This window comes from Castor canadensis, chromosome 15 (assembly GCF_047511655.1).
Source record: "Castor canadensis chromosome 15, mCasCan1.hap1v2, whole genome shotgun sequence".
NCBI lineage: Eukaryota > Metazoa > Chordata > Mammalia > Rodentia > Castoridae > Castor > Castor canadensis.
Window position 1 is genome coordinate 73354717 of NC_133400.1, and position 25474 is coordinate 73380190.

General features: G+C 44.2%; 1 protein-coding gene across 20 annotated transcripts in view; it reads right to left on the reverse strand.

Annotated features, from left to right (window-relative positions):
- Positions 1-25474, reverse strand: part of Kiaa1217 (KIAA1217 ortholog) — a 444456-nt gene that overhangs the window by 278453 nt on the left and 140529 nt on the right. For 13 of the 20 annotated variants that reach the window (XM_074056502.1, XM_074056503.1, XM_074056504.1 and 10 more), the window contains one exon: positions 6-289. In XM_074056502.1, the coding sequence (XP_073912603.1) occupies positions 6-289 (284 nt within the window). Of the gene's footprint in view, positions 1-5; positions 290-9065; positions 9603-25474 lie in introns of those variants that run through there. The other 7 variants (XM_074056508.1, XM_074056506.1, XM_074056522.1 and 4 more) reach the window with 5 other exon arrangements.

A 25474-nucleotide genomic window follows, 5' to 3' on the forward strand; every position in this document is an offset into this window, starting at 1 on the left:
TATACCTGGTCTCTCAGCCTCTCTTGGTGGCCCATGATGGCTGTGGCATGATGGGGGTATTTCTGCTTTAGATGTTCCAGGAAAGCTTCTCTCTTCCTATCCATCTCAGATGTTTGCATTCCCAGTATTTCTTTGGAACTTCGGGGCCCACCTAGAGTGTGTCTCCTTGGGATATTTCGGGATGACTTGGAAACTGAAATGCGAGTGTTCCCATTAGCAAGGCGCTCCTTGGTCTTGAGGCATTCCACATCTTCTGGAGTTGTTACATGGAGATTGCTTTTCCCTTGCTCTGCAAGATGGAGGAAAAAAATACACAATTAATCATTTCACGCAAGAAATTTCATTTACAGAGCACCAACAGGGTTTGTGGCAGTCATCAATGTATCGATATAACCTAGCAAATCTTTTTTTCTTTTTTGCTTTCTTTCTTTTTCTTTTGGCAGTGAGAAGGGAAAAAAATATCCACAATCAGAAATATGAAAAATCATACTTTTTAAATAAAAAAAAATGTTGTAGCAAAAACTCTGCTATTCTAACTCTCTTTGCATTTATTCCGAACAAGAACAACACTTGGCCAGATAAGTTGTTTGTAAGAAATTAAGTTACCCCTACCCTTATCTGTAATTATAACAAAGTTAACTCCAATGATTCTAATTATTTCTGTATTTTAATTACAGTTTCATCCTGGTAATTGGGTTTTTATACGTTTTAATCTGAAGTTAGTTTCTGACACATGTGTTTCATCACCAAGAAAACAGCTATCACCCTCCACATAAGTCAGATAATCATTGACACATGTGAACCACTTGGAAATTCTATTTCTCCATTAGCATAAGCCAAGCAAGGAAATGAATATTATTAGAGGTAATAATGGAAAGGAGGGAAAGAAAAGATTGAGACATATTTCACTTGAAGTGGACTTTAACTAAAACACGCAAAGCAAGGGAAGAGCTATGGTATGTTTTGATAGCCTTGACCTAACAATACTGCCTCTAACGTGGCCTTGAAATGGGACAAGTTGGTTTCTACTTTGAACAGATCAACTAAGACATGCAAGGTCAATGCTTAGAATGCAGGACATGTGTAGGATATTCTCATTCATTCCATTCATTCATTTGTTCGTTCTCTCTCTCTCTCTCTGTCTGCCTCTGTCTCTCTGTCTTACTATTATAGTCCAGGTTGACCTCAAACTCTGGATTCTCCTGCTTCAGCATTCCTTTTGAGTATCTGGAGCCCACTATGCACTTCCCATTCATTCCCAAATGTTGAGAAATGGGTAGCCCAGCTGGAATATTCCAGTTAACTAAGAAAAGAGAGGTAGTGGCTTCTTTAAAAAGCCAGACCAGAAAGAGAAGGTACAGAGCATTCAGAAGCCCTTCAGGTTCTCTTCACTATCCCAGGCTCTCCCCACAGAGAACGATTCGTACCATACAGTCTTACAGATGCAGGCAGAATAAAGTGACTCTGTCCCCTGAATTCCCTGGAAAACCACTAGACCAGGTCTTGAGGGTCCTGGCTTTCATCCTAGATTTCAAACAGTTTGACCTCTCTCAGCTTCATTCTCATCATTAATTAAAGTGAGGGTGATTGAAGCAGCATTGGAAATATCAAGAGCCTTGTATCTCTAAATCCTTTGAATCTGTTCTAATTTTGTTAAAAGCAGTTTATTTGTCCGTAATTTATCTTTAAAATTAAATGCAGAAGAATAGATTCCATATGTGACATTCTGCTCTCTTATATCTCAGAGAGAGAGACCTAAACTTCATGAGTGATATAAAACAACAGGTGCCCAGAGTTTAGGCATAAGCCAGTCCGTAAAAGCAATGCCATCAACACACTTTCCTTCTTCCCTGCTTAGAAATGTCCCCACATAGACCTCTAGGTAGGGGCTTTTGGTTAGGGACAGAAAACACTTTCATATCAGGCTGCTTTCCTGTTCCAGTCTTCTGAAGCCTGATGCAAGTTCTGGGAATAATTCTTCTTGTTCACCCTTCACTTCTCATTACACTCTAATTATAGCATCTCCATCAGACACAGATGAAGAAAGGGAGGAAAAACACAGCCAAATCACTTAATCCTTCTAATTTTCATTAGTTTAGCAGTAAGTTTAAAAGGGGAGACAAAAATATGGTTAAAAATATGGTGAGGAAGTCACTGAAATTTCACTCATACAGGTTAGCCTCCTAATGCTCAAACTCCCATCACAGCTACCTTTTAGGGTCCTTTCCCTAGTAACATAGATGGAACAGGACCTCTTTTGCATAAAGCAAGATGCAAGTCTGGGAATGCAGCTCAGTGGTCAAGGTCCTGGGGGTCATCCCCAGCACCACAAAAATACATAAATAAATAAAGCTAGCCAGGAGCCAGTGGCTTATACCTGTAATCCTAGCTAAACAGGAGGCAGAGATCAGGAGGATTGCAGTTTGAAGTCAGCCCAGGCAAATAGTTCATGAGACCCTATCTCAAAAATACCCAACACAAAAATAAACTGGCAGAGAAGCTCAAGTGGTAAAGTTCCTGCCTAGCAAGTGTGAAGCCCTGAGTTCAAACCCCAGTCTTACCAAAAATAAACACATTAATAAATAAAAGTAAAAAATAAAGCTAAATGCAGCAAAAGTCATCTCAGGTTGATGAGCAAATGTGTAATCTGAAGAGGTCCAGCTTGTCTTTTGCTGTGTGTCACTCATGCATTTTCTATTAACCAAAACCACTATCTACTTGACATGACACTATAGACTTCTAAGTAGATTTTCAAGATTATTTTTGCCCTCATTGAAATAATGTATTGTTTTAATTTATCCAGAACTGCTAAGTTAATGATAGCTCTCTGAAAAGGGCTATCTTTACGTGGGCATCACACACACAAACACACACACACACACACACACACACACACACACACACACACATATAAATGTTCATGCCATCCTGTCCCAACAACTGGCGAAAGCTGCATTCTGCCTGACTGTGACGCACCCACAGGAGCCGTTCATCAGAAGAGGTCACAATTGCCAGAACAGCTACCATTGGAGATTATAAAGAGTTTCCCATTTTCTTCTTTAAAATAAACTGGGAAAAGAGCTAGAAGGAGAGTCAGAGGTCACTGTGAATCCTCTGTCAGCACTAACCTCGACATCGCCCCACTGACTGACTCCCCACACCCTATACTTCTCTAACTTTTTCACACCAACCTTACATTACTTTTCCATTTTTTTCTCTTTCTTGTGGATTTTCCTAAAATGTCTCCAGTTGCTTAACAAGGTTTAATGTGATTTAGAGGAAAGCAACAAAAACAGCACCGACAGTGAATGGGTCTGGAAGTTTCCACGAAGGGCCACCTGGCAGACATCTAATACTGGCAGAGCCCACCTCTTCCCTTTGTGTCACCTTCCTGCCTTGGGCTCCTGCCCAATGTTCTATCAGCCCCATCTGCCTCCTGTCCCACCACCAGGCACCTGCTCCACTTTCACCAGCACCTGAACAACCTAACCCCATACAAAGCCCTCCACACACTTTCTAGTTACCTGAGTTTCTTCCTCCATTCTTGTAAGCTGCCAACTCCTACACCTATGGTTAGAGAAGCAACAACTCTAACATCTCAGCCATTTGAGGGACAATATGGCCTTTTAACCGAGGAGAAAAATCCAGCAGGGTCACATATAAACCAGAGAAGGAACAGGCAAAGGAAATTTTGTCACAATTCCACAGCCATGGAGCCAGGGAGCCAACTCCCACCAGCTCCTCATTTTCTACATGAATAGGGAAAAGATCAAGTGTGGATTATCCAGGCCTTCCAAACAGAAATACAAGTCTATTTCTTGTTTGGTGCTAACACTTGAATATGGGTGTGTCTAGCTGTTTGCTATTCTGGGAATCATTCTAACAAAGTAAGGAAGCTGTACAGCATGAAGACGAGGCTTGGGCCCTGCTGAAAGACAGCCCTGTTTCTTCTTCCTGCCACTCCCAAACGTTGCACAGCCCCGAGCAACTCCTCCTGGGAGGTCCCTTGGAGCAGGGCAAAGAGCAAACAGGAGCTTAAAGTGGAAAACAACCCCTTAAACATTCCCGAGAGCAGAAGTGGGGAGGAGGAAGGCCAGAGAGACACTCTTCAGAGATCCAAAGGGCTTCCCCACTGGGATGTGCAAGCATTCTAGAAATTACATATGAGTGGGGAATGGGGTGGGGGCAGATAGCAAACAAGCAGAGGATTATGGGAACATCTAAAAGGAGATACCCATATAGCAAGCTATGCAGACAGGCAACTGGGGGAGCTGCCAAAGTTGACTTCTTTGCCACACTCAGGTTACTCCAGCTGGGTCAGCTGACCCTCAGCAAGGGATTTGGGGCTTTGCATCATCCAGGCATTTCACACCTGCTGTGAGCCAACAACAGTGCTGCTGGCTTCCCTGGGATATTTTATTTTATTATTTAGTGCTGGTGGTTGAACCCAGGGTCTTGCACATGCTAAGCATATACCCTACCACTAAGCTACACCCCAGCCTTCTCTGAGATTTTATTCCTGGGACCAGATGATTCTCTGAGATTCTACCGGGTCCCAATCTGAACCCAGGAATAAAAGAACTGCACACTTTTAGGAAAGGCTCCCCTCGCTTCTTTGCAGTGGCTTTTGGTTAGCCGTCTCTAACATGGGGCTCTTTATATTGTGTTCAGATACTGTTTTGCCTAGCTATACAACCTCTCTGAGCATAGTTTGGCACCCACAGTACTTACTATGCATTCAAACCATCACATTCTCGTGGTGCACACAAAGGAAGATTGCATTTCCCAGTCCCTTCCATCAAACTGGGGCCTCTTAAAATTCTGATCAATGCAACGTGGGCAGAAGTACTGCAGACCACCTTTAGTGGCCCCTGCACCTCCTAAATAGTCTTCCATTCTCTTTCTTTTTACTCTTTGGCCAGCTGAATGCAAAGAATCCACTGGAAGCCTCCTGAGTGGTGGCAAAGTGATGGGACAGGAGGACCCCGGCTGGGCCATCTAGGAAATTCCATCAGGCCAGGAATGTCACATTCAACTGTGTGTGAGCAAGAAACGAACCCTGCCTGTGCAAAGCTACCAAGTCTAGAGAGTTGTTCCAACTGTAAGCCTATCTGAGTAATAAACATTTTCTGTTGGATACACACAAGGGTCTCTCAGCATCCTTGTCAATATCATAGAGATTGCCACCATATGCAACCTGGCACGGAAACTAAGCTGAAATCAGGCCATTACATTGGTCTAAAAAAAAAAAAACCTTGAAACTTGAAGTCAATGATGAAAAAGATTCCTGGCACAGACCTTAGGGACAGTCTCTCCCCTACCCAGAAAAGCATTCTCGATCCAAGTGTTGATGATAGTTAATTGGCTGATTGCTTGATTCATTCATTCATTCACACAAATGTTCATGGAAGGTTTGCTCCATACACTGAAAGGAGTTAGGAGACAGATCAAGATTAACTCAACTCCCTTCCTCCTGAGCCACACACATGATAATCAGAGAGGCAGAAAGCAAACAAACCATATCAATCTGTGTGCCAGGTAGTGATAAGTGCTTTGACAAAACAGGATAAGGGGACAGAAACTGATGGGGCTGTTTCAGAGCAGAAGCCTGCATATCTGTCATTCCCTCAGCTGGCACTCCCTGGGAGGCTGCCAGTCAAGGGATGGAGAATCAACCAAGGGATGAACCACCTGCAAAGAGCTTTCAAGACCTGAGAGGCCAGAACAAAACTCCATTCCTCAGGGCTGCTGTGGGCAGACAGTGGCATCACAAGGAAGGTCTGTCACTTGGGAGGCCTTCAAAGGGAACATGATACAATTAGATTCAAATTCCACCAACAATTGTGGAGTGTCTACTCCGCCAATGTGCTGTGCAGCACACTTCCACGTGGGTTTTTAACCTTCTAGCCACAGAACTCTCACTGATTCGCGCTATTCTTGGTGAGATCATATGGTCCAGCCTGCCCAAACAGCTCTGGGTTGCAACTGTCACCCAGTGAAATTATTTATAGTGCTCCCTTTCACTGTCAAAAGTGTTTGGGTTTAGACAATAAGTTACATGATCACCCAAAGGATCATTATCTATAGTAGATTGATTAACTCAAAGTCCCTGGGGTGGCATAATTAAACATTTCATTCAACAAATGTTTGTGAGGTGCCTTCTTATATGCCTGGTGCTCCATTAGGTGGTAGGAATAAACAGGTGAATGAAACATGGTCTTAGCCCTGGAATACCAAGTTGTAATGGGTGAAATAGATACACAGGCAGAGTCAAGCTGAAGTACAATGGTAGATATGGGCCTGAGGCATTATCGGTGGCGTTTCTACCCTCCCTGGCAGTCCTTACGCTCACCAGAACAGTAAATGCAGCCACACTCCTTCACAGTGTCATAATTACACAAAACTGAATGAATCTTGGGGATCTAACAGGGATTAACTCTTTTTGCAATCTTTCCAATCTCCCTGACTTGTACATGCTGGGGTGCCGGGGTGCATCCCTTGGGCTTTCCTTCTGCACACAGTCTCTGATTTCTCATACCTCTCAGTCCTCTCAACTCCAGTCACCAATATGCAAATTAGGGTCAGATCTCCACATGGATGCCTGGTAAACTGCTCCATGCTGACACAAAAATACTGCTTCCGCGAACCCCCAGCCCATGAACACCCTCTCCTCCACCACTCTGAAGTGCTTTCCTGCTTAGGTAAATGGTAGCTCCATTCTTCCACCTGCCTGGATCAAAACTTTTGATGTCATCCTGGACCCTTCTTTTCTCTTACATCTCACATCCAATCTTCTAGTGAATTCTTTTGGCTTTACCTTCTATATACATCCAGAATCTCTCTTATCACCATCTCCTTATTACCACCTGGCCCTAACTAGCAGTGTTTGTGGCCTGGTTTACTTCAGAGCCTCCTAAAAGGCCTCCCTGCCCTTAACTGCAGACCCACTTGGGTTATGCTCCAAGTATCATCCAGGATTACTTTCTAAAAGTCAAGTCCAGGGGCTAGAATGTAGCTAAATGATAGAGCACTCACGTAACATGCACCAGGCCCTGGGTTTGATTCCAGTACCAAAATAAACAAATTTAATTAAATTAAATAAAAGACAAGTCCTTACGAGAAGCTTCTTACTTCCCTGGAAATAAAAGCCCAAGTCCACCACCCTGGATGACCTCAATCTCTTTGAACTTGTTGGATCCTTACTGTTGCTTCCTTCATCTTTGCTCATATATTACTTCCATGAGACTTTCTCTGACAAGCCTACTTAGTTTCACTCCCACCCCGCACTTACTATTCCTTTCCCTGCCTTATTTTTCCTATAGCCTTCTTTCTAGCTATTAGGGTTGCCAGAAGACATACAGAACATCCAGTAAAATTTGAATTTCAGGTCCATGATGAATAATTCTTTTGGTATCAGTATATCTCAGGCAATTATTGGGATATACTTATGCTTTAAAAAAAATTCACTGTGTATCTCATGTTTAAATTTAACTGGGCATCCTGTATTTTAATTTGCTAAATCTGGTATCCCCACCATCTACATGCTGTATATTTTATGGATGTGTTCACTGTTTGCTTCTAGCACCCTACCCCACCCCTCAGAATATTAATTCCACAAAGACAAGTATTTTTTAGTCTACTTTTTTCACAACTGGATCCCCAGAAGCTAAAACAGCAACTACTATACAACAGAAGTCCCAAATTCTTTGAATGAATAAGTCAATGAAGTGCCCACAGCTTCGGTCTGACCATCCTAGGCCTTGGAAACATCAGGGAATTGCTCTGGTTGTTTGAAAGTTATTTCTTAAATTAGTTAAATTCTAATTGCTCCCTCTCGAATCTGGATCCTTTTCTTCCAGGACAGGCCCGGAGGTTGAATTCTTGCAGTATGATCCCATCCCATCAAAAGAGAGGGCCAGTGGAGTGAGAGGTTTATCTCCCCCAGAACCCCACAGACCCCACCCTCAAGCATTGCTCAGCTTTGAAGCACAGACAACAAATGGGGAGTTTAGACCCAGCGTTTAGGAGGAAGCTTAAGGTTTTCTGCGTGTCTCTGGGGGATTTCTCTCTCTTAATTGTATTTTCTTCTGTCTGGCTTACTTTTGCATTTTCCATGAGGATGAGTCATGGGTTACTTCCCTTTTGCATTTAACACACACACACACACACACACACCTTTTCCCCAGTGCCTAATCCCTACTCCCACACACAACCCTGCACTCCTGCACATCTTTTTGTTAGGATCTGGCCGCTGGCTGAACCTGGCGCAGGGTGGGATGGCGAGGGTTCAAGATTGTGTGTTCATCAACACAGTGCCTATCCTATATGGCATGCGCTGGCATCATAGATGTCAGACCCTGGAGAGCACAAAAGTGTCCTTGCCACCCCACCCCCCAGGCACAATTTCTTAGGAACTACACAAGCTTCTGGGAATTCCCTAAGGAAAATACAAGTCTATTATAAACACAATGAAAAGGAAACCGCCTGGAGAAAATTGACCAAAACTGTCTAACAATGCTCAACTTTTGAATTAAAACACAAAGAAGATCCAAAGTTCTAGCTCTCAACCCAGACGCTCAAGGAAGTACGCCTCAGCCTTTCTGATGTGCAAAATAAAACATCCCTAAACTCCGGGATTTAACTTTCAAATTCTGCAAAACTTTTGCAGCCCGCAAGCATTCCCCATCAATGAATGGACACGCCACTTCCTAGTGGGAGTTGCACAAAACCAGTTCCTTTCTGCTCGCCGCTAAAGCACGGGGGACAAATGACTAAAAGCTGCTTAGCAATTTATTTGTCACTGCCTAGAGATATCGCACATACTGCCGGCTCACCGGGCTACCAATGTGACATCAGCCAACGCCTTCCTTGCTTCTTAAAAATCTCACCAGAGATAAAGTGAAGCCCCAGAAGCCACCAGTTCCCCACTCAGTTTTGAAGACGCACCGCCCCCAAGAACGAGGTTTCCCCGGTGCCAGGCGCAGGGTCTCGGCTTTATAAAAAGCAGCGAGCGGCCAAGGACACGCGTCCCTGTAACTCCATCTTTGAATGACTCTGTTACTCACCCTGGATCTGTCTGCTGTCTGCTGAGGAAGGCCGGCCCAGCTCACATTTCTGGCTTTCTTTTTCCTCCATTGTCCCCTGGCCGCCCGGGCTCCTCGCTCTCTGGAAACTTCAGAGCGCACTTGTGAAAGCGCCCAGAGCGCGCCTGGAAGGGGCCGGGTAGGGAGGAGGGGACCGCGCGAAACCCCACCCCGAGCTGCCCTCCACTGCCGAGCACAGTCTCTCCCTCGCCCACCCGCCCCGAGAAAGCTGCATTCCAGCGCCCCGGCCTCCCCAGTCTGTCCGATCCGGTCCCCGGGGGACTGGGGGCTGTGTCCCCGGTGGAGGCGGCTGTCCCCGCCCCAACAGGTGACGACGGCCTTTCCTACCCAGGACTCAGCCTGCCCTGTTCTTCCCCGCTGCAAAGCGCTGAGACGCGGCCGCCCCGCGAGGAAGGCAAACATTTCACACTTGATTAGGGACAGGGACTTTTGCTGGAAGCCAGGGCCCTGCCCGCTTTCATCTTAGGAGCAGAAACGAGCCGGCTGATCACCTCGTCATAAAGAGCGAAACTGCCCAACCTCCGCGATCCGAGAGAAATCCCTTCCAAAAGGGTTTTGAAAGGAAAAATATCTGCTGAATGGTGAGAGATGAACATCACCTCCCCCCCCCCAACTTTTGAGTCTGATTAGCATCTATAAAGACAGCGAACTTCAATCCTTCATTTGGACTTTAAGAGTTTTTATTCATTTGCCTTCACTTTTTCTGGCTCCTCCCCTCCCCCAACACACACGTCCCTTGATCACAAATCCGAAAAGTGACCCAGTAACTCCATCTTCCGAATCTCTCCAGTTAATTACTTTAAAACATCTGAAAGTCAATTAAAATGCCTCTCTTTGGATGGGCAGAGTTACCTCCAATGTACTTATTCTCCTTTTAAGCCACCTACAAATATTTATTTTGTTCTTTACCCAGTCCTTGAAAAACTGGCAAATTTCCCAGAAAGTGAAAATAGGAGGCAAGATGTCCACGAAAAAGGATGGGGAAATAATCTAAGCAATGTTTGCCCTGGTATTTCAGAGGTCAAAACGCAACACAGTAACGGATAGAAGAGTTTGGTATTTTAATCCCAGACCCCTACATGATTGGAGGGGAAAGCACAAGGGTTACCCTGTTGGCCATACCTTGACCCAATTTGAGGCCATCCAGGCCAGGTTTTACCTTGATTTAGATCAGGAATGTGTGCAGAACAATGGTTGGCCTGTCCACCAGTTTATGACCTTAAGTCACCTGTGTGTTTTGGCAGCAGGAGGGACATATTTTGGCCACTTAGGGCATAAAAATGCGGAAACCCCTAAAAGACAAAGGATAAAGACTAAAAGGAAAGAAGACGTGGAAAGGAGAAGGTTATAACACAGGTTGGGAGGGGAAGAGCCCCTCCTAATAGGATTTTTCTTGAAATCCAAGAATATGCTGTGAATCGTCTAGAAAATTAAAGGTGTGCCTTGGAGAGTGAATATTGGCAGGCAGGTTTACAGGACAGATAACTCAAGGTCTCTGTGACTTTGAGACAGAATTACCTGGTAATCTTGCTTAAAGGAAGAACTAATCTTACATAGTTTCCATCCAGGTGGCCTAAAGGAGAATGCCCCAATGACGATATGAACTCCTTAGGTACAAAATGTTCATGAAGGAAGCCTCTCCTGTGTTCAGCCCCCTCCACCCACCCCCAACCTCCCACCCCAAGTCCAGATGATTCTAACTCTTGTATAGCTGTTATCTATTTGTCTTCAAGTTATTAATACCCAATCATCAGAGAGGCATTGATGGGTGGGGGTATAACACAAAGATACCAGCCTAAAGCAGAGTTTACACTATGACACCGGCGGCTTACTTGCTGGTGGGAAGATCCTACCTGTCATCTGACACAGTGCAGGGGCAAAACCCCAGGATGAAAGAGACAGCAGTAACCTGCTGTGGCCACCAGCAGCTAGAAACAGCAGGCTGCCCCCAGGCAGTCTTCCTGCCTAGCTCAAACCAGACAGAGAGAACATTTGTGGGTGCAGACAATGCTTTCTGGGGCTGTTTGGAAATTGTCAGAGCAGGCCTGTTGATCTCCAGATGTGGGAAGAGCTCCCACCACATCTGAATTCCCAGACTCCAGGCAGCTCAAGGAATTGCCTTTCTGTCCATCCCTGGTCCCCCCCCTACACTGACAAAGCAGGCTTGCCATCTCCATACATAATCCACCACGCAAAACTGTTTGTGGAATGCACCAATGAAAAGGGTAATATGACAAAGATAACTAACATAAACCATGAAATCAACACATATATTTACAGTAAAACATGTTCTCTGTTTTATTTGCTGGGGAGGGGTAGTGAGGTTTGAACTCAGGGCTTCATGCTAGGCAGACACTCTACCACTTGAGCCACTCCCCCATCTTTTTTTTTTTTTGCTTTTGTTATGTTTTGGATAGGGTTTTGTGCTTTTTGTCCAGGGCTGGCCTCAAACCTCAAACCCTGATACTCCTGTATACACCTCCCATGTAGCTGGGATTATAGATGTGTACCACTGCACTCCTGCCCCAAAACATGTTCTCTTGAGTGATCAAACTTTCTGGCCATTCTACAGGGAAAAGATTATTGGACTTTCGTTGTTCCTCCTTAAGAATAGGAACTGAAAACAATTTGAGAAGACTTCCTACCCATCGTGCCCCCTCTTGCACACACCTCTCCCTAATGCATATACACCTCGCTAAGGACTTTTCCTTTTGGACAACAGTAGCTCAATTTTGCAATCTACATAAACTTGGTGCCTCACATCTTCATGAGAAAATATTACTATCATAATCGCTGTTCCTGGGGAGATGTTCTTCATCCCAGAAGAAACACTCTTTGAACCAGAAGCACACTGTGCTTTTTGATTTAATTTAATTTCTGGCTTTAAAAATTACTGTTACCATCCAATCTGCCTACTGCCATACTCTGACATTTGCTGGAGAAATGGGAAGAACTTGAAATTTGATTTTCTTCCAGTCATATAGGAGAGCTACGGTAATGACACCTGGGGGCTAAATTTCCAGCTTCATTTCTGGAATTGTACCTGGAAAGATACAAGACTTATTTCTTGGTTAATGGCTCTATATGTTGCAATTTATGTCTTAAAGTGACCTAACACACACACACACACACACACACACACACACACACACACACACACACACACGTCATTGAAAAAAAAAAAGACAAGCAATAAGATAAAAGAGCTCTACAAAGACAAAGGTGATTTTTTTTCAGCCATAGCTACCTTATTCCAGAGCTGGACTTTTATTAGTGTTGATAATGTAACTTAAGTGGCACCCACCCTGATGGGGATTAATCATAAGAATCATAAACAATTGAGAATGATTTCTCAGCAGGCCTATTTAATTACAGGGCACTGCAAAACATGTCACCTCCCTTTATGTAAGTTTTTCAAGAGAGAAATCATTGCCAGAACAAAGTCTAAGTGGAATTGTCCTGATATGTGTTTAATTTTTTCTTTAAATCCTGTTAAGAGAAACAGAGTTAAAAATAACTTGATATCAGGACACACAAGAAATAATGCTTGCTGACATCTTTAAATGTACTTTTTAAAGGCATTGATAACTGTGAGAATAAAACAAAAAGTGAAAAATAAACAAGTCAACAGAAATGTTTCAAGCAGAGGCCTCATGTTGTCTTTAGCTACAAGTTTTGTGTGCTTGATGCTTGCTCCTTTTGGTCTGTTTGGATGTATATTACACAATAGGGCTTTTAAGGGATAGGTTAATGTGTGTCATCTGGTAAGTCCAAAAGAAAGGACTTTTGACAACTGAAAAAGCACTTGCCAAATGGATGATCTAGTGAATATGAAATGTAGACTCCAATCCTGACGGCAAAGTGTCAGGTGGCTAGGGTGACCTTATCCTTAAATATAAACCACAGTACTTGGGAGAGGGAAAGGGGACACTATTAATAATTGTGACTGGCAATAAGAAGCCATGACTGTCCATGGCAAAGCAGCACAGATGGTTACTCATGTGTGATCCAAGATAAGTCCTATGTGATCCTCAGGTTTCTAAAGGTAAAATAAGCACAATAATACAGTTTGGGTTTCTTAGTGAAGGCCCTAGAAGAGAATTCAAAAAATTAAAGCAAAGGTGTGATCCTCTTCTCAGCTCCACCAACAATTTCAGAAAATAAAGTTTCCACACTCCTGGCTGGGGCTGTGACTCAAGCGGTAGAGCACCTACCTAGCAAGTGAGAGGCCCTGAGTTCAAACCCCAGTACTGCCAAATAAATAAATACTAAAAAATTTCCACACTCTGATGCATTTCCGTATGATTCATCCATCAATCCTCACCTCTGGAAAGCCCCATACTTCCAAATATTAAATTAAGTTCTTAATTTAACACATTCCTTTCGTGTGAAGAGTAAGGAGTTCACAGCTATGACCAGATAACCATGTTTATCTCCAGTAGTCTTTGCAGAAGGTAGCCAAGCTTCTCCTACATGAAATCCTTAAAATACCAGAACTCAAGGGACCCCTGCCAGCCAAGAAGTGAGGTTCCAAGAGTACCCCAACATTCAGATCTCTCTGAGTGAATGCTTTGTCCTCCTACCCTTCGTCACAAATTCCTCACACTATTATATATTGTAATACTAGAGTCAGATCCAATGGTGTTAATATTTTTAAGAACCCATTGATGTTCATTTTTATTGGGGTTCTTTTTTCTACTCTAAGTTGGGAGATTCAGCCCTGCAGAGCTGCCATCTGGGCTGCACATCAAGAAAGCAGGGCTCAGCTCTGCTTTGGGGTCACCACAGACCAAGTCTGGATTCCAGGTGGCAACTTTTAAGTGAAAACTGCAGCAGGTATATGCTCACCCCTTTTTATTCCTGAATGAGCTAAACCATGGCATGCTCCAGACTTCCTGGGAGTTCAGAGTAGCATTCATGAGAACTTCCACAGATACAAGTACCCCATTAGCTTCGTCCCTTTCCCTGGTGGTCCCACTATCAAGCCCTTTCAGTAGAGAGCACCTGTGGGAAGGGATTTCCCATCCATGTTCAGCCCCTGGGCTTTCCTTACATTCCAACACCCAAAGCTGCAGTGAGTTGTGAGAGGGGCAAAAACTAAAGGAAATCAATCACATTACCAGGAAACTGACTCACGCTTTCAGCCTCTTGCCCTCCCTCTCATTTTGCAGCTGAGCCAGCTGTGGCCTGGGAGTTAATGACAGTCAGGCTCCCATCTCTCCCCTCTCCTACTCAGCTTCAGCTTTCTAAGCTGAATACATTAGCATCCTCTGCCCTCTTTCCTCAACTGAAGTCAGAGACAATTGCTCTAAGTGCCCCTTCAGTTATTCTAATTCTCTTTACTATACTGGAATGGAGAATTAACTCAGGGTTGGTAAAGGTGAGAGTATAGCTATTTTCTAGAAGAGTGAGCTGGAACCAGACTTTAGAAATGGGAGGAACCTGGAGAAGGTCAAATGGAGAAAGGACCCAGAGCAGGTGCCAGAGACCACAGCCTCCACGCAGGTAAGGCTATGAAGGCTGTGGAGAGGAAGGGGTTGGGATGAGGGCTGAGAGGGGGTAGGTCAAATGCTGTGACCAGGCAGATCGATGCATGATTTGGGCAGTCTGTAGAAGAAATGTGGAACCATAAGGGGGTCTCATGAACTATTTGCCCAGGCTGGCCTAAAACTGCAATCCTTCTGATCTCAGCCACCCAGGTAGCTAGGATTACAAGAATAAGCCACCTTTGTGCAGCTGGGTGGATCACTTCCATATGGTTCTCTGCTAAGAGAGAGACTAAATGGACTAGATATTTCCAGAAAGGGTATAGTTGTGGTTTGGTTTGGGATTTCCCCTTCTCACTAAAGCTCCACTTTAGTGAGTGATACTCACAAACCTGTACCCACTAGGCAAGCGGTAAGCCCTCTAGCACTGAGCTGCACCCCCCAGTCCAACATTCACAAGACAAGAGAGAATAAAAGAGACCGTGTGAGTGCACTAGCCCTTCCATTTCGCCCCTCAGAGGGGACAGTGTGTGAACAGTCACACCCCTCATCCAGCACCCGGCTCCAGGCCATCAGAAGGCTGGAGGCACTCAAGAAGATTGGGGGGGGGGTCTTATGGGAGGGAACTGAGGGCTGAGGGGTGCTCAGAGGGGTTTTGGGGGCACTCCTAGGGTTATTGGAACTCAGCAATTGGAGGGGTTCTAGGGACTTGCGGTGCTGAACGGGCACCTCTCAGCTTCTTCAAACTGCAGCCACAACCTCAAGTAGCATAGACTTTTTTTTTTTTTAGTACTAGGGTTTGAACTCAGGGCCTACACCTTGAACAATTCCACTAGCTCTTTTTTTGTGGTGCTTTTTTTCGAGGCAGAGTCTCGCAAACTACTTGCCCGGGCTGGTTTTGAAACTCAATCCTCCTGATCTCTGCCTCCTGAATAGTTAGGATTACAGGCGTGACCACCAGCACCCAGCTTCACATAGACTGGCATAGACTGCTCAGTCATGTGGTTTCAGAAATTCTGTCTGTTTACAGTATTTTCCTTTTTCTCTCCATATCCCCGTCGACCAAATTGAAGGTGAGGTGGTAGTATGGAGAGGGGGCTGCGGTTTCTAGCCCATCTTGCTTATGTGAAAACCAATTTTAATAATGTACTAATTTCTAGAGCCCAGTGGGTAGACAGGAGGCTGAAACTGGGGGAGGGAGAAGCTCCCCAGCATTTGCCAAGTAATCCACAGCTCAGATTTCCTGACCTTCAGCCAGGGTGAATTTTGTGTCTGTCCCACATGCTGCTAGAGCTTAAAATTCTTCATTTCCCAGATTTTACAGTTTTGTTTTTGAAAAGTTCCCTTTTGCAAACTTGATAAACTCTCAACTGGACAAGATTTAGCAGAATGAAATACTTAATTATGGTTTGGGCCAGGATTTCCGTAGCTTAGTATTAGTAGCTTAATTTATGTAGCATGATTAAATCCTTAAAAGTGAAAAGGATGAAATGATACAAAAAAAACCCCTGTGATTCTACCCCCCTTCCCACTCTCCCATGTATGCATATCTTCACTCTCCCAGCATGCATGTCGGGACCGCTTTGTGACAAACTGGTATAGCAACATGGACAGAAAGCAACTAAAGATGTTCCCAGACTTGCTCTGCTCCTAGACCCCTCTGAGGAAGCAGCTACAACTACATCATTATGTCACCTCCATTCAGCCTTTCTTGGTTCAGTGAGCACCTACCTTTTATCATAGTTCATTCTCTGTTGCTATAACAGAGTATCTGAGACTGGCTAATGGATAATGAAAGGAGGTTCACATCGGTGATATTTAGGGTGAGCATAGCTGCCTTCTGAGAAAAGAGGTTTATTTTTGCTCAGAGTTCTGGAGGTCCAGGAGAATGAAGCCAACATCTGCTGGGCTTTTGGTGAGAGCTGTGTGCTCATGGTAGAAAAATGGATAGGGATATGGATATGTGGGAAAAGAAGCAGGTATGGGAGGAATGAAGCTAAGGATGCCAAAATCACTTTGTGCACTTAATGCACTTCTGCATTAAGTAATCCAGAGAGAGAGAGAGAGAGAGAGAGAGAGAGAGAGAGAGAGACCTCACTCCCAAGAGAAGGCACCAATCAATTCATGAAGTGTCCTGCTGCATACCTAAAGGCCTCTGAAAAGCCCCACCACTTCTCAACACCATCACGTTAGAGACTCATTAATCGGAGCTTTTTGGGGGTGACAAACCTCATTCTAACCATAGCACCTTCATTTGTCCAAAATCTTGTTGAGCACTAATTTGCCAGCGGTGGGTGCTAAGGATGCTGTGAAAGCCATAGATCTGAATATTTACCACACAGCATGGTCCCTCTTTGCTTCTATGTGAGCCTTTCTCATGGCATTGGGAAGTCTCTGAGAACTAACCTTGCCATCACTGAATCCCCAGCTCCAACCATGAGTAAAAAGTTTAATGTCAGATGGGATCAGTGGGGAGGGGTGAAGCCATGCAGACTAAGAAAACAATGTCTACATTCACTTCATCAGACAAAAAAGAGGAGAATTCTACCGAAGAGGCCAACAAAGTAACCACATCAGTCGAAGACAGGAAACGTTGAAGGGAGAAAAATTGATGCATGGTCTCCAAGACTGAACAGAATTTCACAAGGTGCATCACACAGGAAAGAGTGTCTGAAGAAGTCTGGGGACCCCTGTGTGCAACAACCAATGCCTTGAAAGAACACAAGTATGGTGTTTTGCGTTGTGTTGGGGAAAGTGAGGGATGAGGAGTGATGCTAAATAATAAAAGAAAGTAAAAAACAAGAAAAATTAATGGTGAGAGATGGGCAGAAATAAGCAGAAAGTTGATAAATTCAGTAAGGGCCAAAGTAGAAGTTCTTACATTTATTTCAATTAAGAAGTTTAAATTGATTGGGTAGACAACATTGTACTTCACTGTTTCTTTTTTGGCAGCGCTGGGGATCAAACCCAGGGCTCCACCACTGAGCTACACCCCCAGTCCCAACTCTGTATGTTCTAAGAGATTCTGTTGGCACAACAAAGGCTGTGCTGGAAGGGGGCGAGGGGGGGAGTGGTGGCAGGGAAATGTGATAAGAACTGTGATGAATGTACTACATATCATGGAGTCTCTCTGAAGGCAGTAGTGGACAATGTCCCTAAGTTACCTGCTCCCTCCTTTTCCATGGACTTAGAAGAGCAAGTGCCCAGCCACCTTCCCACCTTGGTTTAAATAGTCTCCCAAATTAAAGCCCATCTATTAAATGCAAATTTAAGTCACTGCATGAGCACTGGGACACAGAGCTCATGTCAACCACCAAAGCAGCATCTGTGTTTATCCAATAATAAGAAAAAATATCAATAATGACAATGCGGTCTTGGGAACAAAAAAAAAAATCAAAATCAACAGAGGCAGAAAATCTTCTGATTAGCAAAATGCTATTTATTCAAGTTGTGGGCACATCCTGGAGCACCTCTGTACTTGCTCTTGAGCCCTGTGAGCTTGGCAGAGAAGTTACTTAACCTCTCTGAGCCCTGGGCTCTCCCATCTATAAAGAGAAGGCTTTAGGCTAGATAAACCCAAGATGCTATCAGCTAACATTTGATTTTAATTCTCCTCCTACAGCCCTTCCACACAACTCAAGTTCATATTAGTGGGTCAAGCTAACCCATGTTGGGGCTTCTTCCCTCCCAGCTGTAGCTGTCCTGAAATGGAGGAAAGGCTTAACTATGCTTTATTCTCTGGATCCTTCCTTTGGCTCAAATGCTACCTAGACACACAAGGCTATAGCTGCATTCTCTTTGCACAGAGCCTGGGCAAAACCCACCCTGATCACTTGTGGGCTATGCTGCTTTTCCCCACCATGGGCTGCTCATGTTTCTGCAAGACTGTCCGTGTGGAAAAAGCAGACTCTGTCCAAGCCTGGGTCTCTGCACCATTGCTTATATCCTGTGCCATCTTGGATGAGAAGATTCAGTTTTCCTACCTATAAACTGGCAATAGTAATAGTACCTACCTCCCAGGGTTGGTGTAGGAATTGAAAGAGAACCGCTCCTGTTGGCATTATATGTTGTAAGTGCTATATAAGTGCATGAACTGACTAAACAAAATAGTGTGATGACAGCAATTCATCTTGGCTTTAACAGACTGACAGGATCATCCAAATATGAGTCAGGATCCCTAAGAAAACCAGAAATGTGACTAAATCTGTTGGGTCAAAGTGACAGTGACAGTGCTGGACAGAACAGCAAGATCCCTGGGGATTCCTGGGTTCACTGCTACACACGATGTGGACAGTTGTTCCTTCTCTACTTTATGGGGAATTAGTTGGGGCACTTTTCTTCAAAGACTGTGGTTCTCTGAATTTAAATAAAATGCAGTGACTTTGGTAATCTGAACATAACAGAAATATCAAGAGTCAACCTGGATGAGCCAGGCTAAGCTAAATCACATTTGCCAGCATGGCTGGGAAGTTGCAAAACTTAGACACTTCGTCTTAGTGTAGAAACATCTGCCAGGGAAGAACTTGCTCTCCCAGTTAGAAAGACTGGGGCTCCCCACTCAACCCATCAGTGACCTTTCCAAAACACGAACTATAGCCCTTTGTAACCAAAGTACTTCTATGTTGTGGTCAAAATCCAATTCACTCAACCCTGAGCACCCAAAGAAAATTAACCAGAGAGGAACTCCTTGCCACTGAGAGATAGGGGAAGGGAAGGGCAGGAAGGCTCTGGAATCTCATAAACATATTACTCACTGGTAATGGGATTCTTAAAATACACTCAATACAGAGCCCTAAATATGTTTAGGATCGGATTTGGTTGTTTAGGATCTGGTATACCAAGGGGAAAACTGATAAGCAATACAGCACAAAAGTAGGTTATTTATTTAGATATTCACATAAAGAAAGTCCACAAAGCTATTCAGAGCACCTGCAAGATCCTGGCAGGGATGTAGTGGGAAGGACAGTGAACTAACAGGTCTGTCCTTCAGTGCTCAGAAAGACTTGATTGTCCTGAAAGCACTGTAAAGTTACCAACAGAATGAACACAGAGCTGTGACAAGATGGGATTTATGTTTTAGATCAATCTGTGTGGAGAATGTGTTTGAGAGAAGCAGGAAAAGGGACTAGAGTGTCTCGTGTTCCCGGAAGGAGGTATGAGAATCTGAACTGAGCATGTAGGAAGGATCAAAGAGGACCCAGGTTTGAGAAATACTTAGAAAGCAAAACTGGTGGAACACAGGGATTAATTACATGTGGGGTAGTGGAAGTTGGAAAGATGGCCTCCACTTAGCTGAACAAACTTGGGTTACATATTGCCTCACACCTGTGTTTACATTGATTCAGTTTGGTTAGTATCACAAACAGACCCAGCTATTGCCAAAACAAGGTCATTCCAAACAAGTTTGTGCATTCCTTCAGCATCAATAACTCAGCTTTTCCCCCTCTAGAAAAAGGGGGAAAAATTCAACATTCTGTCAAGACTTTCCTTCTTTTATAAGTTACGAATGGCTTTAGGCACATCACATGATGTTAATTTTGTGCTATATGCAATTTTGATTGATTACTTTGCACCAGACTACAAATAGTTGTCAAGAAATCTAAAAGGCATTTATCAAAAATATGTTGAAACTTTGTATGGTTGAATTATAAAGAAAGGATGTGGCAGGAAAATTATAGCTCAATGAGAAAGATATTATTTGTGTAGATCCCTTTACAGTTCTAAAATTCCTCTTGTGCCTAACCATGAGTTCAATTTGCCTTGGGTACAAACCCTAGAACCCCATGCAAACTCTTTGGTTCAGCTCCCAGTCACGGTGAAAGGTGCCAGGTGTTATGTCCTGCGTGCTGTCCAGTGCCTGGCCTGGACACAGCTTCCTTAGCTTTCCTTTTACCAATAGTCCCCAATACTTGGTACAACAGAAATCAGGAATTTCACCCTTGAGCAGTCTGAGATATCCACCTTTGGCAGTGCTTTTTTTCTAATTCTAATTTAAAAATAAAACCCCAGAAAGATTTGTTTGGAGAAATGAATGAAAATAAAGGCAACCAACTGTGAGAAAATTTAATCCCAGGCTCCAAGCCAGATTCTCCTTCCAAGCCCAGGACCCCACCAAGTGGCAAAAAGCTGCAGAGGGACTGTGTGGCATTCCACAACCTCTCCTTGCACCTGCATACCTCTCAGCCTGGCTTTGGGGCTCAAGATCTGCCTAGACCTGCACCTTCCCAATTACTTCACTTTCTACACAGTCAGAGCAATGGAGAGCCAAGGGGGATGAAGCAGTTTAAATAGGAACTCAATCTCGGTGTAGTCATTCCGCCACTAGAGGGCAAGAGAGTCAAAAGCCTGCTCTGGAAGTCACTGCCGGCCTCCTGGGTGTAACTTCCTCCTAACCTGGGCAGACGTAGAGTAGCATCCTTAATTAACTTTCCTTTTACCAATAGTCCCCAATACTTGGTACAACAGAAATCAGGAATCAGAATATGATTTCACTCCTGAGCAATCTGAGATATCCACCTTTGGCAGTGCTTTTTTTCTAATTCTAATTTAAAAATAAAACCAGAGCTGGGCGCCAGTGGCTCACACCTCTAGGTACTTGGGAGGCAGAGATCAGGAGGATTGCTGTTCAAAGCTAGTCTGGGCAAATAGTTTGCAAGGCTCTACCTCAAAAATACTCAACACACACACTCACAGAAAAAGGGCTGGCAAAGTGGCTCAAGTGATAGCCTGTTTAGCAAGTGTGAGGCCCTGAGTTCAAGCCCCAGTATCACCAAAAAAAAAAAAAAAAAAAAATTAAATAAATAAAAATAAAACCAGAATGTGATCAGAAAAAAATTCCCCAAAGTGACCAATGCTTTGAGCTGCCTCCTGTGTAAATGCCCCAGAAGTTGTGTTTCTACACTATGGACTGGCAGTGTGACCAGATGCACTGCAGGTTGTGTAGGGTTGCCAAGAAAATACAGGATGCCCAGTTAAATTAAAATTCCAGAAAAACAATGCATAATTTAGAAAAGTATGCTCCAAGTCGGGGACAATTTGTTAGTTTTATTATTTAGGGTGGCAAGCTTGCTCTCCTCCAAATGCACCAAATGAGTCTTACCGCTACCTCAGCTCACTCCATTTCCTCACCTAGAATGTTTTTCTCTACTCACTTCACCTACCCACTCATTTGTCCTACTCGTTACCCTACATCTGGCTTGAGTGCTCTCTCCTCACTTCCTCGCTGATCTCCTGGAAGGCTGTGTCACAGCCAGCCTGATAGGGAAGTGTGTATGGGGGCATGAGACTGGTGATTCCCATGATGCCCCAGAAGGAAGGGGACAGATAAAAGGAGCACCTGGGAAATCGTTCTAAATGTCCCTACATATTAGAGCATAAATAAGGCTGGAAACCCTGGATCTAGAACCCAAGCCCCTGGAGGACAGGTCCTAAATCTTGCTTGTCATTCCTCTCTGAGTCTCTCTGTGCCTAGCACAGACACTGCTGGTTCCTAGCAGACACACAACAGATACACATTATTCAAATAATATAATCCAAGTCCTCAGTTTAGGGCTGGGATGGAGCATGTGCTGAGCATGCTGGGTTTAGCCCCCAGTCCCTTCAAAAATAAATAAAAATCACATACGCGCACACACACACGCACTTAGCAAGTCCTAGCTCTTTGTTAAAAACAAACAGCAAACAAAACCCCTCCTTGGTTCTGTCTGGCATTTTATCTAAACTTGGCTCTCATTTCTCATCTTTGTCAGCCCTTTCACCTGCCTGACAAAGATGAGAACTAACCTGACAACTTGCCATCATCAGATCTTCTGACTTAATGGCTGTTCTGGAAGAGTGTTCATGGGTTTTCCCATGGGCTCTGCTGTCCTCTGATCCCATACTCCCCTATTTTTGCCCATATCTCTGGACACAGATGCCCCAAAACAGACAGGCTTAGCCCTCTTCCTACCAATGAATACCCAGAAGATCTTCCAGGCAAGGCAGGCTCATGGCTGCCTCGCCAATAAAAACCTTAGGCTGCCTTGCTGATACAAACTTTATGCTCCTGGTTCCTTGGACTGGACAGCACATGGGGTCAGACCATTAATGAAGGATGACTTGGGATTTAGCTGAAAGAAGCATCTGCTCCTGGGCCTGCTGCCTAATGGCCTATGCAGGCAGAGTCCTGGATAGAAAGACCTGGTGGCATCCTGAAGCTGGTAATAGAGGGAAGCTTAGTAAAGAGGAGTGGGCATGGTTCAGAACACACTGCCAGGGGTGCTGCAATCTGGGAACAGGAACTTTTCCTTTTCCAGGTTTGAAGAAGCAAGAAACAGGAGCACTCAGCCCAGCCTGGGGAGACAGCTCTGTGGGAGGGCTGCAAGACTTCCCTAGAGAGACTTAGCCCACTGATGGTAGCCAACAGGAAGGAGATTGAAGGGAGAAGAAGCCAGGCTCGTTCTCTTCTTTTAACTTCCAGTTTGAGGCCTGTGTTTGTTAAAAGCTTGTTGAATTTGATGAAATAGGAAATATACCAATTGGGGGATAGAAGCAATGTGGGAAACAGAGAGGCGTGGTCCTTAGAGGCGTGCTCTGGTGTCCCTGAGAGGCATCTGGGGTCTCCCTCTGCCCTCTGCCAAGGGCAGGAAGTACCACGAAATCTTGGATAACTGTGTGAAGCCCACAACACCCAGGGCTGTGGGGCATATGGAGGGATAAGCCTGAAGACTTGTTATCCATGTGGAAAGAGCAGGTTTATGAAATCGAGACAAAAGCACAGGTTGTTCAAGAACATCTGGCTGGGAAGTTCAGTAGAGTGAATACACAGGCCAGGATTGGCCGGGAAGTTTTCATAGAAGGTTTGGCAAATTACTGATAGTCTCCTGGAGATGGTTTTTAATAGAAACAAATATCAAAATGCATAGCACTCCATTCATTCCTTCAGCTCCTGCTGAGGACGACATCCTACATCTTACCACAAGGGCTTAAACATGTGGGTTAGCCATGAAATGTCTACCGCTTAATAATTGCTCATGTTCAAAGTACACTGAATGCATGTATGGGAATTATAATGAAATCCCCTCATATTATTAATGTACGCTACTTCAAAAAATAAAATGAATTTTTTGAAAAAGGAAAATAATTGCTCACATTGACTGATCACTTTGGTAAGAAGTGATTTTTCTCTTTCCTTGTCTTTCCAGAGGAAGGACTTTTCTTCACCCATCTAGGCCTCTTTTCCCACCCTTTAATCTTTCCTAGAGAAAAACAAGGCACACATAGTTTAGTTTACTTGTTGGTGTATATTCTCTCTCTCTCTCTCTTGCTCTCTCTTTCTCTCTCTCTTCATTTTCTACTGCTCTTGGCCCCAAGTTGGAAGGCCTGTAGTAAGCCAGCTGTGTCTGGAGCTGGGAAGTCTAGCCTAATCTGGGGAGCAGCCCTGTATTGTTTGAATCTTAAATGCCCATAAACTAAAGGCTTAGTTGCCAGCCTTCAGCCTTACAGGGAGGTGGTGGAACCTTTAGGGGGTGGGGCCCAGTGGAAGGAAGTTAGGTCATAGCAGGCGTGTCCTAGAAGGAGACATGGGGACTCCAGCCCCTTCTCTCTCTCTTGCTTCCCAGCCTTCATGAAGTAAGCAACTTTGTTCCACCACACACTCCCTGCTGTGATGTTCAGTTTCAACACGGGCTGCAAAGCAGTGGGACCAGCCATAGACTGAAACCAGTGCAAATGAGAGCCAAAAGAAACCTTTCCTTCTTGGAAGTTGGTTTTCCTCAGGTATTTTGTCACAGTGACAGAAAACTGACTCACACAAGCCCACTGCTGCCCTAACTCTAAGCTGTATGTTCAACATCTGCTTTGCCAGTAACCATGCTGATATTCCAGTCTTTTTCTATCTTACTCCTTTGTTTACCACCTTCTGTTTAGAACTTGGGTAGGAAAAATGCTATTACATAGGAGGTGGGGCGTGTGGGATGGGTTGGGGGGAGGATCTTTCTTAAACCACAAAGTATACACTAGCGTGTGTTAGTCCTTGTGCTAAGTACTTTACATGTGTTTTCACATACAATCCACATGACAACCTTGTGGAAAAGATGTTATTATTTGCATTAGTGTTTTGCAAATGAGGAATTAGCAGTAACCTGACAGAGGTCACACCTTAGGAGGGATGGGAGCTGGGAAATTACTTTTCTTATGGCTTCTTTTATGGTGTAATTCTTTTTTTTTTTCTGAGTTATTTTTCATAACAATAATAATATTATACTGGGTATTGAACCCATGACCTTGCCCTGCTGGGTATTCACTGTACCACTGAGCCACACCCCAGTCCTAAATTATTTTTAAATCAACAAGCCAAAGTGCATGCACATGACTGCTTTTGGTAAAAAACAAAACAAAACAAAAAAATCCAAAAAGCTAGAGGAGGAAAACACCACAACACCCATCTCTGAGAGCCGAGATCCACCTTCATGCATCACACTTAGGTGGTGAATTTTTTCTCATGTCCTGCTGGCATAGATAGAGTTGTCTGGATTAGCACCCAGTGCTGCATCTATTTCCTCAGGGAAAAGCAATTTAGGCTATCTGTCTTGCTCAGCTTAGACAGCAACAATTTAGAGAGTTCTCTCCTGCAGATAAAGGAAGACAAGTATTATCTGGCCTGACAAGGGGGAAGATGAAGAAGGAAGATGGAATGCTGTATTTATAACTCAGCAGGACAGATGGTCAGCGATATCAGAGCACAGACCCTGTTGCCTACACAGGCCTCAGCCTTTGGATCATGCAAGAACGCTCTGCCAAGTAGAACAGAAACAGCATGCCAGCATAGAATCTTGCATCAGACACTTTCTTCTTCATGGCATATTTACTCTCCAGGTTAAGTTCCCCATGGCTCTTATGGAACCA